This window comes from Emydura macquarii, unplaced genomic scaffold, assembly GCF_026122565.2.
Source record: "Emydura macquarii macquarii isolate MOO-44397 ecotype Brisbane River unplaced genomic scaffold, CSIRO-AGI_Emac_v2 contig_3122, whole genome shotgun sequence".
In the NCBI taxonomy this organism is placed as follows: domain Eukaryota; kingdom Metazoa; phylum Chordata; order Testudines; family Chelidae; genus Emydura; species Emydura macquarii.
Window position 1 is genome coordinate 4,985,293 of NW_027133259.1, and position 26,439 is coordinate 5,011,731.

A 26,439-nucleotide genomic window follows, 5' to 3' on the forward strand; every position below is an offset into this window, starting at 1 on the left:
TTAGCCACGAGGAGGTAGCCCAGCGGAATTACAGCACTGCCCTACCCCCAAAGCACCGCCTTAAACCTGACACATAGTACTCCATGATACCCCAGCTGTAAAACCCACACCCAAGTCTGCAAATACATCTCAGTCCTCATTCACATATTCTCCTATTATTCCAGAACTTGCCATCTACATGGCTCTGCCAGTATGCCTCAGCATCCTCTTATTTTATCCAGCCGTGGGCTCCGCCAGTGCCCCTCAGACCTGGCCTGCAGCCTCCCTGCTATTCCAGCCGTGGGCTCCCCACACAACTCTACCAGCGCCCCTCAGACCTGGCCTGCAGCCCCGCTATTATTCCAGTCCTGGCCCCCCCCACACACACACACAGCTGTTATGCCAGTGCTGGAGATCCACACAACATAGCCAGTTTGTTTCATCAACCCCTTGTTTTTCCATTCATGCCTTCCTCACACAGCGCTGGCAACGCTTCACAGTACTGACCTTCCCAACATCCTGTCCTTAGGGTCTGGTATCTACAGCGCTATCCACTTGCAGGATTCCCTGCTACCCCCTGTTATGGACTCTGACTCAGGAACTCTTCTAATATCCTACTTCCAGGTTCTACAGTCTGCCAATGCTCCTGAATCTGATGCCCTTCTACCATTCCAGTTCTGGGACCCACACAGCTCTGGCAAGATGCCTCTCAGCTGGCCGGCAGAATCCTCTCTCTTTTAGTCCTGAGCCCCCTTCCCAGCTCTGCCACTCAATGCCCCTGAAGACAGATTTGAACCTTCTCTTGCCATCCCAATCCTGGGCCAGCAACCAGAACTGCCAATACACCTCAATTCTGACCTGCGTCCTATGCCACTCTTGACACGCCACATGACTGCAGCTCCGGCTATTCCAGTTCTGCGTCTCTCCTAAGTACACCTCGATAACCACAAATGTGCAGTGGTTTGTCTCAACATTTCACTTGTTACCTGAGATAGGATTTTACCTGGGTAAAATCACAAGCCAAAACAGTCAAAACCTGAGAGCTAACACCCTGCTCTATTGAGCCTGTCCATAACGTACCAACACACATTTTCAGATGTCACTTTCCATGATATTTCAGAGTTTACTAGCAGCAAGGTGCACTTCTCTCTGGACAGATTTTCACAGCCCCATGTGGAAGCTCTAAAGGGCTACCTTCTTTAACCTCCATCCAATGTTGAGAAAAAAAGTTACATTAACTGTATCATGGTGGGAGATTGTACCCCAAATGCATTCAGAAACCAAAAATTCTTAGTGTTTTTACTTCATATGTTAATTTTACCAGCAAATTGAAAGAAAGGAGTCTCATTCAGTGCGAGCCTATATACAATTTTCACACATTCCTGGAGTACCTTTTACCTTAGGTTGACTGTACGCACCAACCCCTGTCGCTGCAATGCATTATCAGTTAGCATATGCTACGTCCTAAAACAGCATTGCTGGAGAGCCACTAGTCATGCGGTATCACAACGTATATTCTCGTGGGGTATAACATTACCCCATAAATGCATTATTAATTAACATATGCAAATTACATTTATGCCAAAAAAAACCCAAAAACCGTTTGTTTAGTGTGGGAGACAGTCACCAATATTACAATACAAGATAGATATTCTCACTGGAAGCAAACATGTACATAGAACTACTAAAAATACAGTATAACAGTGCAACACATTTGGGATATATTTGTACCCCACACCTTTAGATACAGAAAAAATGTTTTCCATGCTAAATTAAAATGTTCACTGAACTGTGTGCATGTACCCAGGTGACCATGTCCTAAAACAGTATAATTGGAGGGCCACTACTGCATGAGCTATCGCAATAGACATACTCATAGCGCACTACCCTACAAATATGGATGAGGTCAAAGAGTTTCCTTTTGCAAGAACTAATATACACAAATCCCTCCTTTCACCCCTCCCCGCCCCATCTCACAAGCTGGAGTTTCCCTGAACTATAGTTCAGCTCTCTAAAGGAGATCAAGATCTTGGAAGGGAAAGTGAGATTTTGCCATGTGTCCAAGGAAAGGAAGGGAGCTCAAGTGGGAGATGATTCTTATTAATGGTTTGTACTTTCCATAGTGCCACCTAATGGTATCCTTGGGCAATTTCCATGCAAGGCAGCTTCTCCACCTACCTCCATTTTCAAGGGCCCAGTTGTAGAACTCTTGAGTTTTCTGCAACATTGAAGCCATCCCAGATCTCTGAATGGAAAGCAAAATGAGATTTAACCTTATCTCTGTGATCACCTAACCCAATTTTATGTCACTCCAGGGACTGAGTCCTGGAATGTGTTGAGCCTTCTGGTGTTTCCTAGACATAGGCTTAAGACTTGAGCTGGTCAAAAAAAAAAAAAAAAAAAAAAAAAAATGGGGGGGGGGGGGGTAGGAATGAAGAGAATTAGCCATTTAAAATAAAATTAAAATTTTATTGAAATTCAACAAATTTTCATAGAATTATGAAAATGTTGTGCTGGAAAGGACCTAGAGAGGCCATCTTGTTCAGCCTTCTGCACTGAGGCAGGACCTGGACCATCCCTGACAAAAGTTTGTCTAACATGTTCTTTAAAAACTTCCTGCGATGGCTAATAGGCCGAGGGGATCCCAGACTTCTGCCATGCTTCAGGCAGGAGTATGTCTAGGGGTAGCTCTCTGTCTATGCTGAACAAAGATAGTTGGATTTTGCAAATGTTGGCTGGTGGATGTGCTTGACAAAGTGGTCAACCAGGGAGAAGGCATTTCAAAAATATGCTGGGTTTTGTAAAGGAGAGGAAAGGGATTCTGATGTCTATGACCCCTGGGCAGTGGAGTTCACAGTAGAGAAGGGAGTGGCTTACTGTTGTGGGGACAAGGGCATTGTGAAACAGCTGCTGGAGGACTGTTAGAGTTGACACAGGCAATGCAGTGCCTACATTAGCACTACATTGGATGGGAGAAGGTAGACTTTGGCTTTGCATTATTGAGGATGTTGTTATTGCATCAGTGTAACTAGGTGCCTGCATCACAACCATCCTTGGAAGCCTATTTCAGTGATCAGCTATTCTTATAGTCAGAACGTTTTCCCCAATACTTAACTTTAAACTCCCTTGCTTCAGATTAAGCCAATTATTTCTTGTCCGAACTTCAATAGATCTGGAGAAGAACTGATCACCATTACCTTTATAATAGTCTTCAAATATGGTAAAGGCTGTTACTGGGTCAGTCTTCTTTTCTCAAGACTAAACATGCCCAGTATTTTTACATTTCCTCACAAGTCAGGTTTTCTAAACCTTTTATCATTTTTGTTGCTCTCCTCTGGACTTTCTCCAATTTAGCCACATCTTTCTTAAAATGTGGCACCCAGAATTGGATACAGTACTCAGCGCCGAACAGAGCAGTACAATTAATGTCTGTGTTTTTACACGCCACATTCCTGTTAACATAACCCAGAATAAAATTAACCTCTTCAGCAACTACCTCACACCGTGGATCTCAAATTGAGTATGAGTCAAGAATAATCATCAGATACTTTTCAGCTGTACTACCACCTCGCCAGTTATTCCCCATTTTGTATTTGGCATTTGATTTTTCCTTCTGAAGTGAAGTGTTTTACACTTATCTTTATTGAATTGCATCTTGTTGAATTCAGACCAATTCTCCAGTTTGTAAAGCTTGTTTTGAATTCTAATCCTATCCTCCCAGCTTGGTCTTATCGCTGCAAATTTTATTAAAAAACTCAAAATATTTTAATGAAAGTATTGACTAGGGCTGGATCCAGGTTTGACCCTGTGGTAATCCATCTAGATACAACCCTCCAGTTTGATAGTGAACCATTGACAATCCTCTGAGTATTTTTCACCTGGACCATATTTCCCTAGTTTACTTATGAGACTATCACATGGGACTCTGTGAAAAGCCTGACTAAAAATCAAGCTATATCACATCTACAGCTTCCCCCATCCACTAGGCCAGGAATACTCTCTAAGGAGGAGATTAGGCTGAAAATTTTGACCATCTCTATTACTAATTTTAAAAATATGGTGGAAAAATGTCATGAAAATTTAGTCTAATTTTTTTTGCTCCCCCCTCCCCTTCCCTAAATTTTGTTACAGTTTCAACATTTGAAATATTTTGTCTAGCTGTACTCAGGACACTAGAGCTTTCGTCCCAAGGTAATGAAGGGGAAAGCACGCAAACGGTCCAAGAGATGAAGAAAGGGTGTTGTACTCTTTGAAGGGGGATGCAGACGGGGGTCACTGAATCAGTGCATCCCTTTTCATTAGCTTGCACGGCACGATAGTCGCTCTGGGACAGACACACAGTCATAACCTTACACGTACGTGCATGCATGCACACACGCTCAGATGTACACACTTGTCACAGACTCACTGGACTCTCAGATTCATCTCAACTCCGGTCACACCAGGAATTAAATTGACTTCTTGAGTCCTTCTCTATACAGTGGTACTGTTTTAACTATACTGGCATAGCTAAAGTGGTATGTGTTAAGGGCTCCCCTTACTGGTAGTTACAGATTCGACCACTGGCTTTGTGAGGGAGACCTCTCCTACAGCCTTTGGGGAGGCAGAAATTCACCCAGAAATCATTCCCAGCTCTGTTATCAGTAACAATCAGCGTTATCAGCTACAGTCCCCTTTATCAGCAAACACACACAGTCCCAGCATCAGCCACTCCGTCACTGATCAGGTTCTCCTTCCCTTTAGGCTCTGACTGGATTTCATGTGTGCTGCAAACAGATCAGAGCAGCCACACTCAGTCTCCTGCCTGGGTTGGTCCCCGGCTCTCAGCTTGCTCAGTCCCTGCAGCAGCGGTAGCAGCCAGTGACTTCTCCAGTAGTCTGACCAGCCCCTTCTTAAATGGCAATCCCATCCCCCAGTCACAGGAGGACTGGGTGAAGCAAGTAGGCACAGGGTTTTCTGCCAGTTCTCTAGCCAATCAATGGTGTGGTTAGGGTGTAGAGAGACTAGCTTCTCCTTTTTGCTTATCTCCAGCTGATCAGGGCGCCAAGGTCAGAGCCAGCTTTCCCAGCACGGCTATTTATCTGTGGAGGGGGATTCCACAGCTACAACACCCCCTAATATGGATGTGGGTCTATCAGCAGAATGGTGCTTTATACTGGTGTAAACTGTGTCTATACTAGGGGTTGTACAAGTGTAATTATTTTGGGCGGGTGGGAAAACACTCCTAACTAATATAGCTATACTAGTACAAAAACTGGGTATAGACCAGGCCTGACACTATTGGCCAAATACTGTTCTCATTTATGTGATTGTAAATCTGGAGTAAAACCACTACAATCAATGGACTCATTACATATTTACATTGGCGAAAAGAACCTACCTACCTACATGTTTATAGCACACCTAACACATTAGTACCTAAATGCAATCTGACATGCACCCAATCACACTCTAAAATGTGCACAGCAATCACACTCTGAGACATACACAAAGGTCTTCCTCTCTCCCACACATATAGCAATCACTCACTCACTCACACACACACACCTCCTCTCTCTTTCACTTTGTCGTTCTTACTCCCCACCCCACCCCCTTTGATACTCTCTGACATGGTCACTTGTATACACATTCTGACACAAAAGGTACACGCTCACGTCACCTGGACAGAATTCTCCAGCAGAGATCTGTCAAGGGATTAATTGCTGGCTCTGAGTCAAACCTAGGAGGAGATCTGTGTGCTTATATTTATTACATAAACACACACACACACTTTACACACGCGCCAGCTCCTTTTCTCCCAAATAGGGTGCTCAACCCCCAAGTAAAAGAGATTCCCATTACACAGAGAAGACTTACCCTTCCAGGGGAGATACTTTAACTGCTCTCTTTTTCCAGGAAAGTCCTTAGGCTGCAGAAACCTTGCCAGTCCCTCCTGATACGCACCAGAGATAGCAACAGAAAAAGCTGCAGGCGTCTGTGCGGTTAAGCAGGCACCGTGCCACATTTCCTTCTCCTCACCTGAAGCAGGAGGTGTCTCCTCTGCCGGCTTCCCACACAGATGCTCTGAACGCAGGGCCCCGCCGCGGTGTCCCCCACAAATGGCTGTGTGCCGCAAGCACCACCCTTGCTGAAGGCCGTCTCTGACTTGGCCTGGGCTGGAGTTACATCACATTCCCCTCCCCCACCCCCTCTTGCTGCTCCTCGCGTGCTTTATCGGATTAAGAGACCCAGCACGGGTGAGAAAACAAAGGTTGAACTGGGCTGGGCTTCCACTGGAATGAACCTCTGACCCCCGGCCTCATGCCTGGGAACGATGCCAAGTCTTCATGTGAGAACCAGGAATACCTCAGGGGCATGATGAGGCCGCTTTTCAAACCATGAGGGACGGAGAGGGGTGGGGAGACTAGATCGGGCCAAGCTCTGGAAAATGTACTGTTGGGAGCACTCTTGCAGTGCGCCTTCTCCCCCCAGTGAGGATTTGTTAAATGGGCTTTTCCATCTCCACAAGTTACAAGTCCAAATCAGATGGCAACAGCACAGAAAGTGGTGAGAGCACCCACAAACCACTCTGAAGAGCAAAAACATATAAGCTAATTTTCTACTTCATTTTAGAAATATGAAAATTAGGACATTATATGAGCTCCTATAACTGTCTGAAATACCCTCCCCTGCTAACAGATGCTGACACTGTCAGGAAAGAATAAAGTTGGTTCTGCTGACTCAGAGAGAATATAAGGGAAATGGAGTCATTCTCCAGGGAGGAAGATCTAGGATATGGGCTGAGCAGTCATTAGGGAGGAACCATAGGAGCAGCCACACCTAGGAAAAGGTTTGAGTGGACCTTTGTTATTTTAAGTGAGGTTGTTTTGTTTGTTAATCCATACTCCAGGAAGGAGGTGACATTGGAATTTACCTACTGTATTTTCAGGGCATTTTGGGAAAGGCACCTGCTCACAGTTCTTAATTTGCACATTAATTGATTAATTTCATTTTTGAAGTTTGGATGCTTGAGCTCTTGGGGGGGGGGGAAGGGTGGGAATCCATAAAACCTCTCCTCATATTCGTTGGCTAATTTAACGTCACTTAAACAACAACGCTACCTCATTTCCCGCTTGTTTTCAAGAGCAGCAGCTGAAGACAAGTTTAGAGATGAAGCAAATGTGTTGTCTTTTAAAGTTCTGAAGTTGCTCAGGTGCCCTGGGTGGTTGTGAAAATGAAGTAATTATAGCAGTCACTGGAAAGAAGGAATCTCTGTAAAATGGGACAGATCTCCAGCTGGTGTAAAGCGGCGTAATTTCACTGAAGTCAATAGAACTATGCTGATTTACACCAGCAGAAAGTCTGGCCAAACACTCGGTCAGAAAACGGCATGCTTAATTTGTGCCAGGGCTGAATCCTGGCACCTCTAGGCTGGACTGTTCATAGCCCCAGCACATCTGGGCTTGCCGCGTCAGTTATGAAAGTAAAAAAACATTGCTTGAGCCCTGGAATCTCTTTCATGACAAAATAAGCACTGAGAACACAGTTGTCCTAACTTGCAGCAGTGATTTCATCTGATCAGATGTGTTAATCCTCCCAAGTTTACATGGACCAGTGTCCACTGAGAACTTGAATGAGGTCATTAAATTCACTGCAACCTAACTAGAATCTAAACCAAGTTCTCCAGAGGGGTCAAACCACTGTATTAGTCCAGTGTGCTACTGCTAACACTGGCCAACAAATAGTTGCGGTAGAATAGCTCTTTTAGAGTCTGACCTAACTCCCACTTAAGCCAGTGGAAGTCTTTCCAATGACTTCAGTCAGAGTTGGATTAGGTCCTTAGTGGTATAGGTCGATAAAGAATGCATGAGACTTGTGTAAATAAGTGAATATTACATGGAATGCTTTTAACTGTTTTAATGCCTATTTTCATAAACTTTTGCTAAGCACAACTGAAAGAAATTGTCAGAAATATTCTGGAAAGTGTGCAGTAGAGTTAAGTAATCTCACTTTAGCACACTCTTTCATAATCACATCAGGATTCAATTGCTAATGACAGAAATAAACAACAGCTGCTTTGATGAGTCTTCTTTCAGCAACTGGTAACTAAATAATAGATGTTTTTGCAACAATACAATTTCCTCCAGAACCATAATTTAAACACTTATTTTGTTATGTTAATGTGCAATTCTCAGCTCCTGCACATTTTTAAAGGTGTACAAAAATGGAGTGATATTTTTCAGGTGGATTTTAAGAGACAAACAACTATCAATAAAATTTGAGTAACTATGAAAAGCACTGAAATCTCATTCTGTTCTGTTTTAGAAATCTCTGCTCCACCGGAAAAACAAAAAAAGAGTCACAAATGAATGACAACTTTTCCCTGTTCTTGTCAGTGCCAGTGAAGTCTAGCAGTTGAAGCAGGGGACTGGGAATCTGAGCACCTGGATTCTATTCCTTGTGTTTATTACTTCCTGTTTTCTGTTACTGACTCACTGTGTGCCTTTGGTAAGTCAGCTAACCTCTCTGCTCCAGATCCTCAAAGGTATTCAGGTGCTTGAAATTCATGGGAGATAGATACCTAAATACTGTTGTGGATGTGCCTCAGTTTCCCTATCAGTAAAATAGAGATACTACTACTTACCTACCTCACAAGGGTGTTGTGAAGGTTACTGAGTAATATTTTTAAAATAATGTAAGGTCAATCATATTCAGCTAATTTTGAATGGGAGACATGAGTTATATTCCTAGCACTGCCACTGATCTTTTTGACCTTGGGCAAATCACTTCACTTCTCTGTGCCTCAGTTTCCCCTCCCACCCTTTGTCTGTGTGATGTTCCCCAAGTGCAATCTGGACCAGTGCATGGTTGAGTCACCCCCAATCCCCTACTCCTGCAGCCTGCTTTACCCTGCTCTGCTGTGAGAACCCCCACTCCTAGGTTGTTCACACACAGTCTCCAGCCAGCAAGTTGACCCTAACTGAGTGACCAAGTACATCTAGCCAGCCTCTCTTTGGATTATGCAACAGAATGACCTCAGCCACTACCCCTAATCCCAGAAGCAACTCTAGGAGTTTCCTGCTGCCCACTGAACAATGTAAACTCATAAAAAATCATCAATTTAACAAAAAAGTTAATATGCACCAGCATTATTATTCCTTATTCAAAGGATTATTCATTATTATTCATTATTATTCCTTATTCAAAGGATAGCAATTCAGATTTGGTCAAGAGAAAACAAAAGCAAAACTCATTCTAAACTAAGCTTAACTCTTTCAACAACCTTACAAACATGTGCGTTTCTCACCACAGGCTGGCTGGTTTCCCTTCAGCCAGGCTCTCCCCTTTGGTCAGCATTTCAATTGCTTGGTGGTGTTTGTAGATGGAGGTGGGAGACATAGAGCATGGCAAATGTCTTCCCTTTTTAAAATTTTCCTTCTCCTCCCTGGGGCTTTGCCTTTATCCTCCACCCTCGCCCCCCGGAATCCCACAGGGTCAGGTGACAAACACTGTCCTTGTATGGTTCCATCTATGTCCTGAGTCAGCGAGCATTACCTCATCGTGGTTCCAAACTGGCCAAGGTAAGAAAGAATCCAATTGGTTCTTTGTTAATGCCTAGGCCAGTCCTTTGTTCCTGGAATGCTGCGCTGGGTTTGTTCTATACACACCTTAATGGGGTGCAAACTGCCCCTCTGCTCCTGGAGAGTTTTGTCTGGATCTGTTTCAAGCCATGAGGACACATCTTTGGGAATATTACATAGTGAAGCCTCATAACCATACATCTGACATTGCAACAAACATATTATAACTGTAATGCTCAGTACGTCATGAGCATTCCAAAAACTTCTTATATGACCTACTTTGCATTAAGCAATGCACAATTACACTATAAGGGTGAACACGGAGGTGCAGAGCATCACAATCTGTCTTGCCTGTTTAGCTTATCAGCACTTTAGGGCAGGAAGTCTGTCTGTCTCTCATTATGTGTTTGCACAATGGGGCCTCAGTTTTAGTCAGGATCTCTACATTATTATTTGTATTACAGTAGTCTGAAAAAGAAGAAGATGACGAATGCCAGTCCAGTAGGACCTAGCTGAAAAAAACCCAACACATTTCACAAAGGCTACTGACCAGTTGGCAACTCAGCATGACTTCTGATCACTGTTGCTCCAAAGCCAGATTGAAACTGGTAACTTTAGAAGTGAAAGGCCCTGTTACCTAGTTTTCACCCCCTGCACCATTCAGCACCCACACCCCAAGAGTGTCAAGTAGCAGGGATACCTCAGTAAAGCTACTTGCAGTGTCTGCTGCTTGTTAGAAACTGGAGATCTGGCAAATAACAGGTTCATGCCCGATACATTGGCAAGGAGGAGAAATTAAAAACCAAGCCGCTGAGCTGCCAGAAAATGTTAGTTTTTTACAACTTCATGAATCTGGGGAGCTAAGGGGGACTAAATCCAGGGAGCCCAAAGCAATGAGGAGACCAAAGACCTGGAGCTGAGATTCTCAGCGGGACCAGACCCTCGGAGTTGTGGACTGGACCTTGGGAGTAAAGAGACAGTTGAGAACTGGCTACTGGTCGTCGGGACGGAGAGAACTGGAGGCGCCTAGGCCCTGTAGTCAAGTGTATCCCACCTCCTCTAGGGTTCCGGGCATTGTACAGTGCGAGACTGTTCATTAATAGGGATTGCTGGCTGCTAGTTCAGCTCCCCTTTAACTCACGAGATTCATTGTCAGACTGTACTTGCAAATGACAACTCCCGCTGGCGCTACACAAAGAGTGCTTTTCAGCGTGTGTTTTTTAACAGTGTCCATGCTAGGCTTTGGGGCCTCATTTTCTCCTGCAGGAGCCACTAAGATTTGTCAGTAGACCCCGGCACAATTTCAGTAATGTTCATGTTTTCTATTTCAAATTATTTATTTCTGTGACAAAAGAGCCTAGAGGCTTCAACTTGAGGGCTCTTTTGTGCTAAGCACTGTACGGACATGTAGCAACAAATAGTCCTGGAAGAGCTGACAATTTAAATTGACAAGACAGAAGGGAAACAGAGGCACAGAAAGGCAAAGTGACTTGCCCAAGGTCACACAGAGCCAGAATTGGAACTCTAGATCTCTTGATTCTCAATCCAGTGCCCTATACAAGAGACCACATACCTTTGATAAGTTCCCAGTGCATCTGCACTCAGACTAATATAATACTCTGACTGAAGCTCTGTCTCAGGACCCAGTGGCCAAAACAAGTGGGGCTGGCCAGAAAACTGGAATTCTGTTTCACAAAAAACTTTGAGGTTTCACTATTTGTTTTGGTTCTGCATTGGGATAAAACCAAGACTGGAGAGGGTGGGGGTCAAAGAGACACCCCAACCAGAATAGCCAATAGGCAGGTGGATAGGACACAACTGGGCTGTGGGAGACCCACGTTCAAATTTCTGCTCTCTCTGATTCACCACATACTAGGCATGTGTCCTAACACTAACCACTGGTCAATAAATGTCAGTCTCTCTCTATCTAGCCCAAGGAATATTTGTAGTGCTCTCATATCCTGGGGCCAACACAGCTACGAGATACAAGCTTTCAAGCTCCACAGAGCTGAAGAATAGTCTCTTTAAATCCTTTAATGAAGCTTGTCTCTTTCACCAACAGAAGTTGGTCCAACAACAGATATTACCTCACCTAGCTTGTCTGTCTATTTATACAAAGTGGAACAGCTCCAATAGGGAAAATTGATAGAGATTCCCCCCCTACACACTCTCTCTCTCTCTCTCTTCCAATTTGGCTAGAAATTCCATCTCAGGCCCAAGAAACCTTCCTGATGAAAATGTTGTCAAACCTGATACAGTCCTGCAAAAAGTTTTGGTTTTGATCAATTGGCATTTTCCAATGAAGAAAGATTTAGTCAAAAAATTCCTGACCAACTCTAATAACAAACCCTAAATTAAAATAGCAGGTGAGGGGAAAGCACGGGCATAAATGTTTTCTCCCGCCCTCTCCTTGCAAAGGGAGAACTAAAGATGTACATGTAGAAACCATATAAATAGAAGAGGAGCATTGCCAGCCTGGCTTGTTCTTTGGGTATATTTACAGTGAGCTCTTCGGGTGGCTTTTCCCTGCCAGAAGCCTAATAACCATTTCATTTGTCCTCCAACTCACATTCGTGGTATTTCATGTCCCTATCGCTTGGTCCTTTTCCCTAGCAGCTCTTAGCTGCGCTCGTAGCTCAGCCAAACAACTGCTGTCACTGTATAAAGCAAGGACATATTATCACATTCTAGTGCCCACAATAATATTCTGGGAAGCTGGCAATTCAACAATGGAATTCATTCTGTGCTAGCAGAGAACTAGGGAAGTCTTTTCCCAAGGGGGACACTGCATTTTCCTTAGATCGTCTCTTAATAGAATTACTGCCCATCCTCCCTCTCCCAGCCCATTCAGTACCAAAGAACCACTTCCACAGAGTTCCCTATATGCAAAACAAGCAGAATATTGGAGCTGAGGTTTGCCACACAGATCTTGTGCTAAATGTATTCCCTCTGTGCCATTCAGAAGTCAGCCATAAAAGTTGGACAACATAGAGGGCTGGAACATGCTGCCAGTTGTATTCATAGAGTATTTGTTTACACAGCAGACGTGAGTATTTAAGCACGTCTCCAACAACTTTTTATCCTTTTTTTTTTTTTTTTTTGGCACTCAAATATCTGAATGATACAGATGTATTCTACAGATATACAGCTAGATGTTTAAAAAGTTGTTGTGAGTTGGCATAACAAAGATAGCATGGTGCCTGCAGCACAAGGAATGGAACTGAGTTGAGGAAGCATCCCAGTATATCAGGATGTTTTTTTAAATGGTAAGGCAGTTTCCCCACACTCTCACACAGAATACATTGGGTTGGAAGGGACCTCCAGTAAGGCAGGTATTTCATCCCCTGCTATTGCAATAGGACCCTCATCCATTCTACTACAAGTGGTGTCTGAACATAGAGGTAAGGATAAATGTAGAAAGAGTCTAGAAAAGAGGAGAGAAACAAGAAAAACAAACAGGAGGGTTTAAGAATGTCTAAGCAGGTTACCCCTTTATACCTACTTGACACGTAAATGACTCCAGCTTCAAGATTTCCTTACTCAGTGGTAAGTGGATGTAAGTATGTCAACGGGAATCTGAATATCAGTGATTCTAACTTAGACCATCCTGCACAACCCTTCTGAATTTGACCATCCATCTTGAATATCTCTTCCAATGAGGCCTTTCCCATCTCCCTTACAGCTTGTTCCATTACCTGGACACTTCCTTGAGTTTTAAAGCCAAATTCACCATTGGTATAGGTGGTCAACATAAGTGGCAGAAGTGAAGCTGAAGAAGGTCACATAGCTGCCGTCAAGGCAATAGCACCTACTTACTCTCACAGTGAATTTGACAGGCAACGCTTCTCATCATATTCAGCCATGTTTTCCCTGCTGCAATATATGCTCATCTCTTTGTTCTGGTATCACTGGCTAATTGATCCCTGTCCTCTTTATAACAACCCCTTATGTACAGATTTTTATTGTGTTTCTCTCTCCGCTGTCTGTTGTCCACAATGACCAGGCCCCATTCACTTCTCCCGCCCTCCCAGGTCTTAATTTCCAAAACATTTATCAATGTAATGGCTCTCCTCTGAACGCTGTACAATGTGTCTGCATCTTCTTTGAAACGTGGTGACCAGAACTGAACTCAATTCTCCGACCGCGGCCTGAGTGCCAAGAAGAGCAAAATACCAACCTCACTTGTTTTACATGAGACTCCTATTAATGCTGCCCAATATGGCATTTGGGTTTTTTGTTGCAACAGTGCGGTGCTGTTGATTCAGGAATGTACCATCCACTATTAACCACAGTCCCTACTCTGCAGTACTTCAGCCTAGCCAGTTATACCCTTATTACACCTTGCTTTTGATTATTCCTGTGTATGTGAGCCACTTTGCATTTGGCTTTATGGGATCTCTTTTAATTGATCTTAACTCTGTAAAATGGGGATAATACTTACCATCCAGGGTGTTGCGAGGTTTTAATTGACTAATGTTTGTACAGAACAATTAAGTCCTTGAATTAAAGGCACTGAATGTGTGTTAAGTGGTCCTGTTGCTGCTACTATTTACTTGTTCAAGACTGCATATATTTTAGTCCTGTATTCCAAATTATGCATACTTGCTTTGTTTAGAGATGGATTTGATTAGTACATTCACACTTAATCCAGTCTGAAATTTACTGAACTGTATTAGTGCTTTTTTCACTCCCTCAATTTCTTCCTTTGGGTACTTCAGCTATATTTCTACTCCCCTGTGATATACAGAGTTTAGGAGAGATTAGGCAGCAGAGATATTACATAAATCCATCCAGGGAGCCCTAAATTCTCATCTGATTTAGGTTAGAAGTGAAGATCTCTTTGGTTCATCCTTAACCTTTAAGGATATTTGTCCACCTCACAAAATCATTGAAGAACTGATTCTTTACTGTTCCACACATCATTTTCTATTTGGTTTTAATTTCCATTTATCCAAGCAATTAAAATATCAGTCCCAACCACTAACAGAGAGTGATGTACAATATTTTTAAAAAGAGTGGAATAACCATCAGGACCAGTTACAGCAGTAGCATGTTCATACATTTTTATTTTCTACCACTAGAGGGCTGTGATGTTTTATATATTCAGCAAAACACAATTCACCCTGTCAGTGGTACAACAAACAGCACACATAAGTAGCATTTCCAAAGAAGTCTCTTACATAATCCTTTAATTTAAAATTAGAAAAGACAGAAATACCAAGTGTAGAATAATCAAATACTGGGGCCTAAAATGTTCATGAGAGAAATTTTAGCCACCAAACCCTTATGCACATGAGTAACTTTAGGCATTTGAAGAGTTCCATTTAAATCCAGAAGACTGATCATTTAAAGTTACTCAGATGTAAGTGTTTGTAGGATTGAGACATTAGTTTCTATCCAGTTAGGTTCAGGTGTAAGTGACTATGCAAGGCAGTGGAAAGTCAGATCTCATGAGACCACAAACCCAGCCCAATGCTCTAACCACTGGGCAATGGTCACACACAATATGGCACCTAGTGGGAAAACGCTGCTCCAAGATCTATGCAACAGAGATCAACTTCCAAATTCTGCTCTTCTTACATGCATGGAAGTCCCATACACCTTTATATACAGGGAGGGAATCAAAAACCACAGAGCCAAGCTCAGAGCAGAATTTCGTCTCCAGTATATGAAAGCTCACTTATAATTAATTTATAATAATTTGTATTGCAGTAGCACTTAGGAGACTCAGTTAGGGAGTGGGGCCCTTTTGCGCTAGTGCAAATACAGAACAAAACTTTCTTAAACATTCCTCCCACAATCGCATACAGCAGTTAACCTGACTGAATATAAATTAAGAGTCATGTACTCAGCAGGTCTAAGTTGGCTTAGCTCCAGCTGAGAATCTAGCCCCAGGTATTCATTTGAGATTTCTAATTTCATCACCAGGGCCATTCTAAAGATTCTGATCTCACTCACACTAGTTTGGAACTGGTGCAGCTTCACTGAACTTCAGCTGAGTTGTTTCTGATTTACACCAGCGTGAGTGTGATTTAGAACAGTCGTTATCTGGTGCGTCGGTGTTTAATAGAGCTCCCCCCACACAGTAGCTGTGTCTTTTGAAATTAAGCACCCTTCTAGTCGTATTTTAGTGTGTTGCATTTTCATTTTGAATAATTTATACCGAATAAACAAAGCTATGGGGCCAGATCCTCTGCTGGTGTAAATCACCATAGCGCCATTTAAGTCAGTGGAGACATGCTGTCTTACACAGCTGAGGATCTGCTGCTGTAACTGTGGGGCACAAAAGGAAATCTTCTCTAGAGAGCATCAAAGTCTAAACATCCTTGGCACCATTCTGTACCTGCATATTCTGTGTGTGTAGAAGAGTCAGGGAACAAAATGACCCTGGCAAGCTAATCAGCTTCTAATTCCAGGAGAAGAATGAGACTCTTGCAACGCAATGTCAGCATTCTCTGTGCTCACTCTGGTCTGGTTAAAGAATGCAAACACCAGTGGAGAGGTTTTTTAAGACTTCCTCAGTAGCCTGATGATCAGTAGTTTGCTGTAAACACAGCAATAAATATGTAGCAAGTACAGAAGTGTCCGTTCTCTAGTCCAAAAATAACAAATTCTTTGGCCTGGGGAAGGACATCTTCATGTAAACAGATTAGGTCTCCATACAAGGCCAGATCCTCAGCTGATGTACACAGGCTGGCACCAGCTGAGGGTCTCAGACTCATAGGCTTTGAGGCCAGAAGGGACCATCGTGAACATCTAGTCTGACCTGAATTGTTTACTAGGTTCCTTTTGCAGGACTGATCAGTTCCACCCGTCAGAGCCAATGCAGGGGAGAGGGGCAACAGTATTGTACAGGTGTCAGCAAGGGCAGAATCTAAGCTCTAAAACCTTTGACAGATGATGATATGCAAGAAGAAAGCCTAGTTTGACTCGCAGATCCCAGTCTGAGTTGGCAGGACTGGCAATTAGCAACATCATCTTTTTTACTTGGCTTTAGAGTCACACAGACAATAAACATGGAGCCCCACGATGCCAATCTGAGTCACTTTTCAGAGTAGACTTGCTTTCTAGTTCATAAACGTTTGTAAAGCATTTTATGATGCTCAGAGGAAAGATCAGATAGAATCACTCTCCAGTACAATAAGCCCAGCTTTGCCACAAAGTAGCTGATTAGCCTTGGGCAAAACACCTCACCTCTGTACCTCAGTTTCCCCATCCATAATATTGGAAATTATAATGATCTCAAAATGTGTGTGATGCTTTATCATTAAATTGCTCTTGAAGTGCAAAGTATTGTGGTGATAATGAAGAAGACAAACATGTAGATCCTGCTAAAGCATTAATGCATTAACGTTGGGAGTGTCTGCCTTGAGATGCTTTGCATTATGTTGTTCCATGCTGAATACTATCTGACCTTAAACAAATAAGAATCCAATTTGGCCAGAAGATATTTTGTTGATGAGTCCTGTGAGATTTTTGAGATAAACTGTTCAAAACTATCTAAACAATATAACAAGCTAAGAAACATTTTCAAAAATAGTCTAGGCACTTAAGAGTTGAGCTGGGGAAAAGATGGTGTTCTCATCCCACAGATGTTTTTGAGATATCAAAATATTTTCTCTATCTTGAATCGGGATGAAAAGTTGAATTTGCAAATTTTTGTGAACCAAAAATAAGAAAAAATAATGTTGATTCAGGTCAATCTAAATGTTTCCTTTTGATTTTTGCCCATTATTATGCTTTTAAACCCGTAATAAGCTTTAAATTTTGAAATCCAAAGTTGTTTCAAATCAGACTTTTTCATGTTGAAAATATTGACACATTCTGTTTTGACAATTTTGAACCTTGGTCAAAGCTTTGAGTCCAATCATTCATCAAAACCAATCTGGTGCCGTGAAAAGTTTCAGTTTTGATGAAAAGCATTTTCCAATGAAAACATTTTGTCAAAAAAATTCCAACCAGCTCTGCTTAGGAGTCTGAGTTTAACTGAAAGTCAATAGGACTTAAGCTCCTAAGAGACCAAATTGGTAAAGGTATTTAGGTTCTTAAAGATGCAGATGGGCACTTTTGAGAATCTCACTAGGTACCAAGAGCTCAAAATCCAGGGGTCGAACTCTATACCCTTTTAAATACCTTTTAAAAATCTGATCGTAAGTTAGTTCTAGAAATGGGATTTATGTTCCTAAATCACCTATATACTCTTGAACATTTTACCCTTTGGCATCTGATTTGTTGGTTATGGGCCAAATTCTCCACTGCCTTGTACCGTCTTTTACACTTGTGCGAAGGAGAGGGAGGAGAGCACCACCCTCATGATTTGATAGTGGTTTACACTCACTGTGCATAGATGTAAATCACTACACGAAGTGCAAGGCAGTGGAGAACTGAGCTACACGTTTCTATCTCGGAGAAATAATGTCAGATTAATTGATAGGATACGATATTGTGAACTCTTAGATTGCAGGACAATCAATCTCTCGTTGGAAGTGATGGAATTCCCAGCACTTTGCACACTTAAAATGGGACTGGGCAAATCTCTGGTGATAATACCATACTTAGAATCCCTCACAGGCAGGTGGCTGGACTAGATGACCTAAGAGGTCTGTTTACCTTTAGATAAAGGCATGTAAGTCATGTTAATAATTGATCGTACTGGATCCCAGCTTGCTGTATAAAAGTTAGGTCAGTATTATTAACTTCCTTCAATGAGAAGTTAGGGGATTGCTCAAGACAACACACCAAGTTAGTAGCCAAGTTGGTGATAGAACCCAGACCTATTGGCTCCCAGCAGAGCTGGGTGAAGTTTTTCAATTTCTTTTTGCTAAAAATGCAGATTTGGCAACACCAAAACATTTGAATGGATTTCAAACAGTTTTGAGTTTGCCAAATTGTTTCAGTAAAAAAAAAAAAAAAAACCCTGAAAAAATTGAAATATTTGATGATGCACAGTAAAACAAGGTTACTTACCAGTAACTGATGTTCTTCAAGATGTATTGCTCATGTCCATTCCACTATAGGTGTGTGCACGCCTCCATGCACGGCTACCAGAACTTTTTTCCCTTTCGCAGATCCCGTAGGGACAGCTCTAGCACCCTCTGGAGTCCCGCACACATGCTGCCGGCCCTATATCCCCTCAGTCCCTTCTTTCCGCCCACTCCGGCGGTGGAGACGGAGGGTGGGTTGTGGAATGGACATGAGCAACACATCTCAAAGCACATCAGTTACTGGTAAGTAACCTTGTTTTCTTCTTTGATTGCTTGCTCACGTCCATTCCACTATAGGTGACTAACAAGCAATACCTTTGGAGGTGGGCAGGAGTTAGCGGTGAGCTGCCTGCAGACAGCTCCGCTGAAGCCCACGTCTTCCCGCGCCCATTGGACAGAGGCGTGGTGGGACGTGAAGGTCTGTGCCGCCAGCCTGGCAGCTGTTCTGCAGCTGCCCTTCCCTGGCACTTCCGCTAGGAAGGCTGTAGATGGAGCTTGAGCTCTGTTGAGTGAGCTGTGGTGGCGCCCGGAAGCGGTTCTTTCACCTGCTCGTCGTCGAATGCGATGCAGGAAGTTATTCACAAGGAAAAATGCGCCAGGCGGAGACCGGTGAACCTTTCATCCAGTCGGCTGCTGCGACGAAGAGCTGCATCGCACTCCGGAATGGCCTCGGACATCTGGTGTAGAAGCCAGGGCCCCATCCCGTTTTTAACGAGTGCCGCCTTCTCTTCTCCTCCGAACCGTGTGGTTCGGGGAAGACATAGGAAGAATATATGTTGGTCACAATGAAAGTGGGAAACCACTCTGGGCCGGAAGGCCTGGTGCGGTCTCAACTGAAACTTATCTTATAGACTACAGTATGAGGGGGGAGCTCCGAGGTCAGAGCCCTGATCCTGGAGACCATCCTTGCCGAGGTAAACCCCCCCAGGAAGGCCACCTTTCCAGAAGGCCGGAGTAGACCGTGTCAAGGGGTCACTCTTCCTCACCATGAGTGGTCGCTGCGCCCACTAAGGGCATCTACGACCATCTGGAGGGGGGGTTTCCCCAAAGGGAATCTGTCTGTCTGTATCAGACTGGTCACTTTGCGGGAAAGCCTTCCCTCTGGAAGCACACGGCTTGAAGCCATGAGACCGGAGCATACCCGCTCCCAGTAAAGTCTCAGCTAGAGTACCTCAAGGTCTCTAACTACCACTAACAACAGTTATTAAGCTAGCTAACGAATTAAAACAAAAAATCATTGCTTAAAGTTCAAAACAAGGGGAATTAAGCACTTGCAGGGCAAGCACAGGCAGTTCCAGTAACCATCATGGGCGGAAAGAAGGAACTGAGGGAGCGTAGGGCCGGCAGCGCCTCATATACCGCGGCATGTGCGTGGAACTCCAGGGGGCGCCAGAGCCGGCCCTATGGGACCTGCTAAGGAGAAAAAAGTTCCGGTAGCCGTGCACGGAGGCGTGCACACACCTACAGTGGAATGGACACGAGCAAGTACTCGAAGAAGGAGCAGAATCCAGCTCCATCTCCCTGAGCTGGGTTGTTTCTGCAGAGAGACGAGGCATAGTGAAAATGTATTTTAGTCTGCAGGCAAGCAGATCTGACTCCGAACACACACCGGGAGAAGATCTCTTCAGTAAGGAGATGCCGTTTTTACATTAGCCCTTCCTCTGAGTAAAAAACCACACATCAATCCTCAGTAATGCTGTGAGGTAGGCAAGTATCTCTGTCTCCACTGTACAGACGGGGGAACTCAGGCACTGAGTCTGATGCCTTGTCCAAGGTCACACAGGAAGTCTCTGTCAGAGCTAGAAATAGATCTTAGATCTCTCTGCATCTGGCCTCTGATTGAACCGCAATACCAAAACATCTCTCTCCAGGACCTCCTGGTTCTCAACCCAGCATTTGGCCCCTACCTCATCTCCGCTCACACGTCCAGCCGCCAAAAACACAAAGGCTCCTCTTTGTAAATGTCTTAAGAAAGAAACATTCCTCAGATGTTTACAACATGAAACTTAAGTGACACTGAACAAGCTGTACCAGTCTAGACGTATGCCTGTGTTCTGGATAGTCATAGGCCACAACAAGAGGGACAAGATAGGAAGTTGTCCTTCTGTTAGGAGCTTAGCTCCTGGGGAAGGGCCAGTATAAACTAAACATAACTCTGGGAAAGGAGCTTGTCAACAGGCAGAGTGGTATGTTGCAAATGAAAGACAGTGCCAGAGTGACACCTATCTTAGATCGTAAACTCAGCCCTTGTTTATCTACTGGTAGTCAGGATGTCACCAAATGTTTCTTATGAGGATCTCTTTTTCTCTGAAGGATCAGCTTTACAATCTTGCACAGTAACATCCTGGAAAAGACAGACTGCCCAGCTATTGTATTAAGCGTATAGGCAGACACTGCATTGTACGTGTAAAAAACACCACCATCTCAAAATACATGTACACCAACACATCAGCTTTATAAAGTAGTGGGGAAAATTTACCAGCCCTAGCAAAACTATTTGTTTACCCACTGTTTATTATAAAGTAGATAATTATAATGAAAAAAGTCCAATAATTTACTTGCCTGTCCAAAGAAAATATTACTTGTAAGGCTGATTGCTATTTGGATATAAATACATAATACAAATACATACACATTCATACTCCCCTGTGTGCAGATACACACTCCACTGCCCATCATTCTGACCAATGTTATCTCACTGTTTCTCTTCGTAGTCCCTGTCTGTCTGTATCAGTCTGTTGTGTCTTGTCTTACACCTCGATTGTAAACTCTTGGGGGAAGGGACTGTCCTTTTTTGTTCTGTTTGTACAGCATGTAAAGCAATGGGGTCCTGGTCCATGACTGGGGCTCCTAGGTGCAATGGTAATACAAATAACAACCAACCACCGTAACAGAAATGAGTTAATTCAAAGGCAGTAGTCCGCAGAGTACAAATGTGTGCTCTTGGTATAACTGCAGATTTCACTCCCCACCACCCCCTCAGGTTTCAGTCATGCAAGCTACGATGATAGTTCAGTTTCATGGAAGCAGGCTCACTTCCCGTGAAGTCAATGGAGTGCGCCCACTTCCACCAGGTTTGCATTTGGCCTGCAGGCACAGAATGGCCATAGATGTTGAGCAAACCAGATTAGTTGGTCGCCCACCTGTCTTTCCACCTGGCAGGTGCTGTGGAAGTGGAAGCTGGGAACAGCAGTAAGAAATTTCTGCTGAGCTGACATCCCAGCCTGTTCACGTCAACAAATAAAGCATTTAATAAAGATGCAGCGTCCTGCTCCCCTGGGTCAAGACTTCGCCCTCCACGGCTACACAGCAAAGTCATTGGGGTGAGAGGTTTAAAGCATAAAAATGGAATAGGACACTGATGTGTTCTGAGAGGCAGGAGAAATTTGACACTGAATTACTACAGACTCTTTAAGCTGGTGGTAAATTTAGAACTCATAAAAAGTCATGGACGGGTATCATTGGTTTGAGCCAGGTTCAGGATTTGCAGGTGCTGTGTAAGCATCCAGGCAACTCTGCCAGCTCACCTCAGTCCTGAACGGCAGTATCTCCATTTCTTGTTACACAGCCCCCATGGCACCTCCGACTGGACCTACAGCCCAGCTAATACACCTCGTATCTGCCATTTGATGCCTGGTCCCTTACACCACACTACAGATGCTCTGCAATTTGCATTAGCTTCCTATATAGTGAATATAGCAAAATTTTAATAGTGAAATTCAAGGGCTAACCATTAGCACTGAAGATCACAAACAGTTTAGGACCGGAATACTTGAGTGAGCAGCGGTTGTTGCCTTGTGCCCTCGTGCAGCAATAGATATAACTGGGGCTGGAACTGTTTCTTGGTCCCATGGTACCAAGGACACAAGGCAGGGCCTTCTCCATCGAGGGACCAGGGCTGTGAAATTTTCAACCCCTAAAAAGATGCAAAAGTACATTGGTGACAAAACCAAGGGCAAGAATCAATGGTTCCTATTCTGAACTCCCTTAAATCTTGGCTAGACAAAGAGTTTGTATATGGGAAATGGGGCTGTAAATCTACAGCACACTAGCATGCCACACACTAACTGGCTGTGTGAACCCTATCACCACACACCAGCAGTTCCCCAACGCACGTTAGGCTACTCAGTGTGTTGACCTACTTCCATTTCAAAACGGAGTAGATCAGTGGCAGTAATAGCGTCCACATGGGTGGTCAGTGTGTGGCCCGCTACTGCACTGAACATTTCCAGCCCCGCTTGTTGTGCACTAACTGTTCATCGAGACAAGCCTTTATACCCATGAAAATGGGGAGTAATTCCATGGAAGTCAATTGGGTAAAATTAGTCTAAGTGAAGGCAGAATCAGGTCCAGTCATTTCTCATTTTAGTATGAGTGCGTCGTTTTGGCGTGGGGAAAGGGTGAGAGGAACCCTCAGACCTGGTTCCTGCTCAGAGCTTTACTCAGCCATGTTGCCCAGTTATTGCAAGTGATACTTTTAGCTTAATTTGCTAAGGCATCCAATGGTCCATAGACATAGGCGCCTAGGAATGAAAGATTGTTATTACCTCAGTCCTGACCTGAGCCCAGCTATTTCAGTCCTGGGCCTCCCATGATCAGGGACTGCCAATCATGCCCAATTTTGGAGGATTGTTAACAAACAGAACTGGGGATGAGACCTCCCGCATTTGTCACCTACATGGAATCTAATCTTAGGTCTTCAGTGATAAAAGGCTCATTTGCTAATCTGCTGTAGCGCTTCACCTCCACTTGCAGAAGACACCTAGTGCTTCTGTTATGATCAGAAGGAACGCTTCTGTGTAACGTTACCAGCATAAATGGGTAGTAGACGTTTCCTTTTTAATTTAACATGTCGTGATACTTCGTATAGAAGCCTGTGGGATTTCCTCGGTGAAAGAAAAGAGTCTTTGTATGTCCCCATGGTGCTAAATGCTCTATGATTTCTATGGCAACATGGAGCCCTTTACTACCGCAGTGTTAATATTAGTCTAACGGATTTCTGGTCTAATGTGAAATAGCCCTTTTAACACGGCAATAAGTGAAAATAACCAAACGCTCAGACACACAGCGCAGGCTTGCTCTAGCACTGTATAGCTCAGGAACGATAAGTGTTCTGGGCATGCAGTTCAAGACCCTTTGCCAAGTGCATGCCTGTAGGTCTCCACGCTTTGGCGCATCTTTTTTAATTTTATCCAGGAGAAAATTAAGATGACTTAGTTTTTCATCCACTATGCATCACTGCTGCAAGAAGTGCAAGACCCTTATTGGTTGTTAGCCGTTTGAGGGGCAGCATCACAACCTGAACTCAGTGAAGCTGATTTACACCAGTTGAGGATCTGGTCCTAAACACTTCCATCTTAATGCGACTTCTTTCTATGCCGCACTTCCCAAAAGAGCTGAATGGATTAAGGGACAAGTTCTGCCCTTTCCTCTGCTGGTGCAGAGTGCCTCTGGCAAAAGAAACTGTGCCATTCACATGTTCAAGAGGAGACAGTATTGGGGAGCAGGAAGAATGTGGTAGGTTTTGTGCATCCCTTGTTTGATGTAGAATCCTTCCATACTATTCCCCAGATGCGCAGCAGATGTAAAACTGGTGACGTTCCACTGACTCCAATGGAGCTATGCCAGTTTATATCAGCTGAGCATATGGTTTTATGCAGCTGCCATTACTAAAGTTTCCAAGTTCACCTCCACAGAGGCATCCTGCATATCTCCATTCAAAAAGGGCGGGAGGGGGGGCGCGCTGGCAGGGATGCTGAATCAGCTTCTACACCTATGCTCCAATCTTCCCTTGGAGATGGAGCACAGTGGGACCACGGGGACTAGTGCAGTTTTAGTGCTGCAGTAGCACTAGTACTACAGGTCAGTTCTGCAGCTGATCCCAGGAGGAGGATTTCTTGTTCCCCACACCACCCCAGAGCCCAGCCCATCTCCTCAGGCTATGTGCTGGGCTGAGGATTTGTTCTAGAGGCTTGTAACATATCATCCTGCTTTAAATTGCAATACAAAATCCTCTTCCTATTGCACTGGTAGAGGGACCTATCAGACCTCCTGCTGTTAAACTTTGCAGGAGGGATTCTTCATCCCCATCACAAGGTACAACCATTCTTATGAACTCCTGCTGACACGGTAATGTTATCCGTCCCCTTCCCCTTGCTATGTTCATCCAGCTGACTTCTATTGACCTTGTAACCTAACCTGTTCTCTTCACACGGGGATACAGTTCGGAGAGACTTTGGCTGACTTTGTAATGGAGCAGGGCCCCTTCACCATGTACACAGTTCAGTTTCTCTAACACACAGCGTTCCTCCCACGTTGTAACAGAATTCCCTTGCACTTCCTCTGACGCTGTAATGTATAGCGGTGACACCCAGCAGGTTTTGTGTAGTTGTGAGCTTACAGGATCAGGTTCCTGTGGCAGTACACCATTGGCTCATTCAATGGTGCCAATGGCTCTCACTGTAAGAGAAATGCCACATGGAAACTAGAAGCGCAGGGAAATCACAAGCCACAATTGTATGACAACTGTCTGCCTTAGGCAGTCTCCCCAACACCATGGTATCTGAGCACCTCACAATCTTTAATGCAGGCATCCTCACAACATCTCTGTGAGGTGGGGCCAGCACAAACAGGCTAAGACCCAGATCCTCAAAGATATTTAGGCTCCTAACTTCCATTGAATATCTTTGAGGATCTAGCTTTATGCGGCATGCCCTAAGTTACACCAGGAAGTCTGTGGTAGAGCAAGGAATTGAACACAGGTCTTGCGAGTTCCACACTACTGCCCTAATCACCAGCCCATCCATCCTCATCACTAGGGAGATCACGACCCTGATCCTGCTGCAACACAGGGCAGCTTTACATCGCACTGGCAGCATGAAGACAGCCTAATGCCAGCTTAGAACCATCGGAAGATTTGGTCTGTGTAGGGGACTCCTTCCTTGCAGGACGTGGCCAGGGAAAAGGGAGCACAGAGGAGCTTTCCTTATGCTAAGCTGATCCTCAGGTGCCAAAATGTCCTCCTGGGGCCCTTGGCAATGAGTGTAGACTAGGATGGCCTTCAACCTGCCTTCATGCATGCTAGGGACCAGCCCAGCACCAGTACGACCCCAGGACAGAGTCTAAAGCTACATCTACGTTACACACCACTTTTGGTTGCGTGTAGTGTACAGATAGCCACACACCTCAGTGGAAAGCAGGCTGTGTCCACACTGTAGCGTGCAGCTACATGTGTCAATGAAAAGGCTCTACCCTAGACAAGGCAGCTGGGAAAGGCTTCAGCAGCTCCCTACGGCCAGAGTCTTTCACCGCAGTGATGAAAGCCTCTGGCAATGGGGAAAGACTGAGCCTTTTCCTGTTGCCTCCCTGCAGCCAGAGACTTTCCCTGCTGCTGGAGTGTTTTCCAGGGAAAGGCTCCATCATCGGGGAGGCAGGAGGACACTACACTACTAAAAAAAGCAGCGTAGACAGGGAGGCGCAGCTTGGGCAGGTAGAGAGCCATGTAAGGTATTTTCTCAAGTACATACCCCCACCCTTCAGGCAGGTCTCTGCTTTACTTGCTCACGCCCTGCCTCACCATCTGCACTGCTATTTATACCTGGGCTGGGGGAGATGGGAGGGGGCCTTCAAGGGTGCATACACTACATGCTGCCAAAAAAAGCATGCCGTGTAAATGCACCCCAAAAATAGTTCAAGATCTTCACACCCACCCCACCTGCTTATACCAGAAGAGGGAGCTGTTCCCCAGAGGCGATTCATCCTAGGGGAGCACAGGCAGGTTTTCACGACCTCAGGCCCTGCTGGGGAAGGGCCAATTAAAACGGCCACCCTATTGGAGCCATACAGGCTGAGGCTGCCAGGTGGACACGCTAAATCAGCTCTGCCACGTTCCCAAACCGCTCACCACAATCCACTTT

The 26,439-nt window shown here is 44.4% G+C and overlaps 1 protein-coding gene across 2 annotated transcripts in view; it reads right to left on the reverse strand.

The window, feature by feature from the left end:
* Nucleotides 1-26,439, reverse strand: part of LOC137141868 (very long chain fatty acid elongase 4-like) — a 41,772-nt gene that overhangs the window by 10,137 nt on the left and 5,196 nt on the right. The window contains exons 1-2 of one of the 2 annotated variants that reach the window (XM_067530966.1): nucleotides 5,836-5,914; nucleotides 2,158-2,224 (exon numbers count right to left, since the gene is read on the reverse strand). In XM_067530966.1, coding sequence (XP_067387067.1) covers nucleotides 2,158-2,215 — 58 coding nt within the window. In that variant the 5' untranslated portion in view covers nucleotides 2,216-2,224; nucleotides 5,836-5,914. Of the gene's footprint in view, nucleotides 1-2,157; nucleotides 2,225-5,835; nucleotides 5,915-26,439 lie in introns of those variants that run through there. The other variant, XM_067530965.1, reaches the window with a different exon arrangement.